At 35.1% G+C, this 3,358-nt stretch overlaps 1 protein-coding gene across 1 annotated transcript; it reads left to right on the top strand.

Moving 5' to 3' along the window:
* Nucleotides 1–278: 278 nt before the first annotated feature.
* LOC100369900 (beta-1,4 N-acetylgalactosaminyltransferase 1-like) lies at nt 279–1,817 on the top strand. Its single transcript, XM_002731177.1, has one exon. The coding sequence runs from the start codon at nt 279–281 to the stop codon at nt 1,815–1,817; it is 1,539 nt and encodes a 512-aa protein (XP_002731223.1).
* The last annotated feature ends 1,541 nt before the right edge of the window (nt 1,818–3,358 follow it).

Genomic DNA, 3,358 nt, shown 5'->3' with positions numbered 1-3,358 from the left:
ATTTGACATTGGACAAAAGACATTTGTTATTGGAGAAAAAAGGAAAATAATAGTGACTGTATTACTGAGAACAATTGCAAGTTTATTTTCCCTCCAGACCCCTATTTTTAAAATGGTCCATTCCTTAATATTTGTCATATCATGTCACTGTATTTTTACTGCTACACGCTGTTACAGCAGACGAAGCATGAATATAAAATGATATACATTTATATTGCACAGCTGATACGCTTATAGTGGTAACTATATATAGTTGTTTGTATTTTATACATACTGCTATGGATTCTACTAGACAATTATTTTGTTACATGATATCTCTGTTTGCTGGCAGCTTATTCTCAAATGTAGTATGGATATCCGGACCATATGCAGTGGAACGAAGAATTGTCTCAGGAAAACAGTTGAGAGAAAAGCCAGAGAATTCTATGTCCGTGAAAAACATGGCGACTAACACAGTTACTGATTCCAAACTTCAAGAAATTATTGACGATGTCAATTACCAGATGGAAGGTTCCCGACCTCACTGTGTTTGTACGAAGCCACACCATAGAGCGTCTCAGACATTGGATTTGAAAAGAAGAACTGAAGCACTCGAATTCCAGAAAGACTGGCGAACCAGTGACCAGCCATTGACTTTATGTAAAGCCATGTTGCCAATTAATTACATTGGTAATGGCATTCAGTTAGAGCCTTTAAACTCTGTTCCAATTGTAGGTATATCTTTCTCTGAGCATATTGTTTTTTCTAAAACACGTTGGAAGTTGTCCATAAAAACGCGCAAAAAACTAGGCGTAGTGTTCGTTTCTCTGCCAGCTAGTAATTCAGAAGCGTCGGCACTCGCCATCACTGGAAACTTCAGTGGAGAAATGTATATAGAGGCAGTAACATTGTCATTATTAAATCAATATATCTCTAATCTAGTCTACAGAAGCCAAGAGTATGTAATAGATGCCAGAGACAGTCTTGAGGTGAATTTCCTAAACTATACTACTCATATCAATATACACATAAAAAAACATTCACTGTCATTTCGTTACCCTATTGTAAGAGGTAATGTTTCAGAGAAAGTTACTGTTATTACGAAAACATTTGAGCGTTATGAAGCGGTACATCGCCTTGTGAACAGCGTGCATCAGTTGTATGACAAATTAACCATAATCGTTGCTGATGATTCGGAAAAACCAGTGAAAATCAACAAACCTTACGTGAAACACTACACGATGCCATACCTAGAAGGTTATTTTGCTGGAAGGAATCTAGCACTCAGCCAAGTGACCACGGAGTATGTCATGTATGTTGACGACGATGTGTTTTTTACAAGTAACACGAAATTAGAATCTCTGATCGAAAAAATGGAGCACACGAATTCAAAAGTTGATTTAGTTGCAGCAGCTATAACTGGCTACAGAAACAATTCAGGTCATGCCCATTTGATGTCAATAGCATATTCTGCAGATGGTATGTGTTATCAAGGAGTGCGTAAAACCCGCACACATCAATATTTTCCGCAGTGTCAGTGGACAGAATTGTCTCTCAACGTTTTCATTGCTAGGACTAACGTTCTGAGGAGCATAGGATTTGATGCAAATACAACACCATTTAATGGTGGACACATCGAATTCTGGATTGATGCTCTAGGAAAAAGTCAGAGCATTTTCTGTCGCGACGTTTCTGTTGGACATGACGATAAATTAATAGGAAATGAAAAGTACGAACTTATTCGTTCGAAAAAGCAGGAATCCCACCCTAAGAATATCATGTTACAAAATAATATGTGTAGTCTTCTATATTTGGGAAGACAACGATCCTTTATATAGGATTATATTAATTGTGATTGAAATACAGTAGTGGTTACAGATTTATACACAAACAATCAGTTCAGATCAGATCATAGTGAGATCATATTGGAGTATATATGTATATTTGCATTCGAAATATCTGACCTTTTGATTTCATATGCTGGGGTGCATTCATCAATCTTCCACAGCTTTGCACGCAGCTTTGTTATGTTTATTTTTGTTGGTTGCACATGTATTGGGTTTGTGTTCATGAATTTATATTTTCCGATGCGTATTTCGATTGCTAGATCCACGGTTGAGCATGATATTTCTACTATGCATTAACAAAATTTGACAAAATAGATAAATGATAGACTTTTAAATTGTGTTATCATTGATGGTTATTCAGTACGCTTATAAAACATTACTTATTTCATCTTAACGAAAAGATTAAAGGGCGGCAGTCGTCGCGCCGCGTTCTGTTCGATATGGGACTCATAGCGACGTATACAACGCGTGTAAAATACATTGTTTATTTACATGAAATTCGAACACGCGCTGCGCGACGACCACCGCGCTTTAAACAATTATTAAACTTTGCTATGCTTCACCTCATATTGTTCATTTATAGAGACACATTATGCAAATCAAGGAATTGTTCAGTACACGGATAATCCTCCAACACATGTGGCATGTTACAACCATTTTGGCATTGTTTGACCTCCGTAACCTTTGAGTTAAGATAGAAAACTGCAGTCAGCTTGATAATATTGAGTAATTTCACGCATATTTGAATTGGTAATAACATTGGGTCTTTATCTAATCATATTATTTCACATATGTTCTCAACTAAATTGTATATGGCGGTAGATGTTTTTACACACATAATAATAACAGAATATATTTATTTTTATACATTTTATCCGATTCATGAAATCTGTAACAGGCGTGATGGGATGTCTGTATGTGGAATATCTAAATATTTATAATTTTTGCGAGCGAAAGACAATGACGATGCTCTTTAATTATTATGAGGTGTACTTGTATTGTGTCAACTTGTATTAATAATTTTATAATGTTCCAAAAAGTAATATATATTGTGAAACTCATGAGGAAAGTTAGTTAAATATTCCATTCAACCGCTATTACAAATAAGACATTGGTATATTAAAATTAACATTGTTATAACAGATATGGATTTAATTTTAATTTTATTTAAAAAAATATTTTGTACTGCATATTAACAATGATGATTAAAACTTACATAGTACAATATTATACAATAAGAAATAGGACTGCGTTCAATTGAACCACTTTGACCTAATTATACTGAGAATATTTATGTATGAGAAAGCACTAATGAAAAAAAAACATTGCATACAGCTGTCACAAACATGACAAATAACACTATGAGCATTGGTTTTACATCCGTAAATCACAGTCCTCAAACGTGACAGGGATAGAACAGCGTAATTTGACCTCAACTGTGCGTGGCCATACAATTGTGCCTTGCTGCAAAGAGGCGTGACCTTCAACGTATATCCGTTGCGTTACGAGCATATAATTTGCTTTGGTTATTC

Source organism: Saccoglossus kowalevskii, chromosome 8 (assembly GCF_978046115.1).
Source record: "Saccoglossus kowalevskii chromosome 8, keSacKowa6.1, whole genome shotgun sequence".
NCBI classification, from domain to species: Eukaryota; Metazoa; Hemichordata; class Enteropneusta; family Harrimaniidae; genus Saccoglossus; species Saccoglossus kowalevskii.
This window is presented reverse-complemented; position numbering and strand designations above follow the sequence as displayed.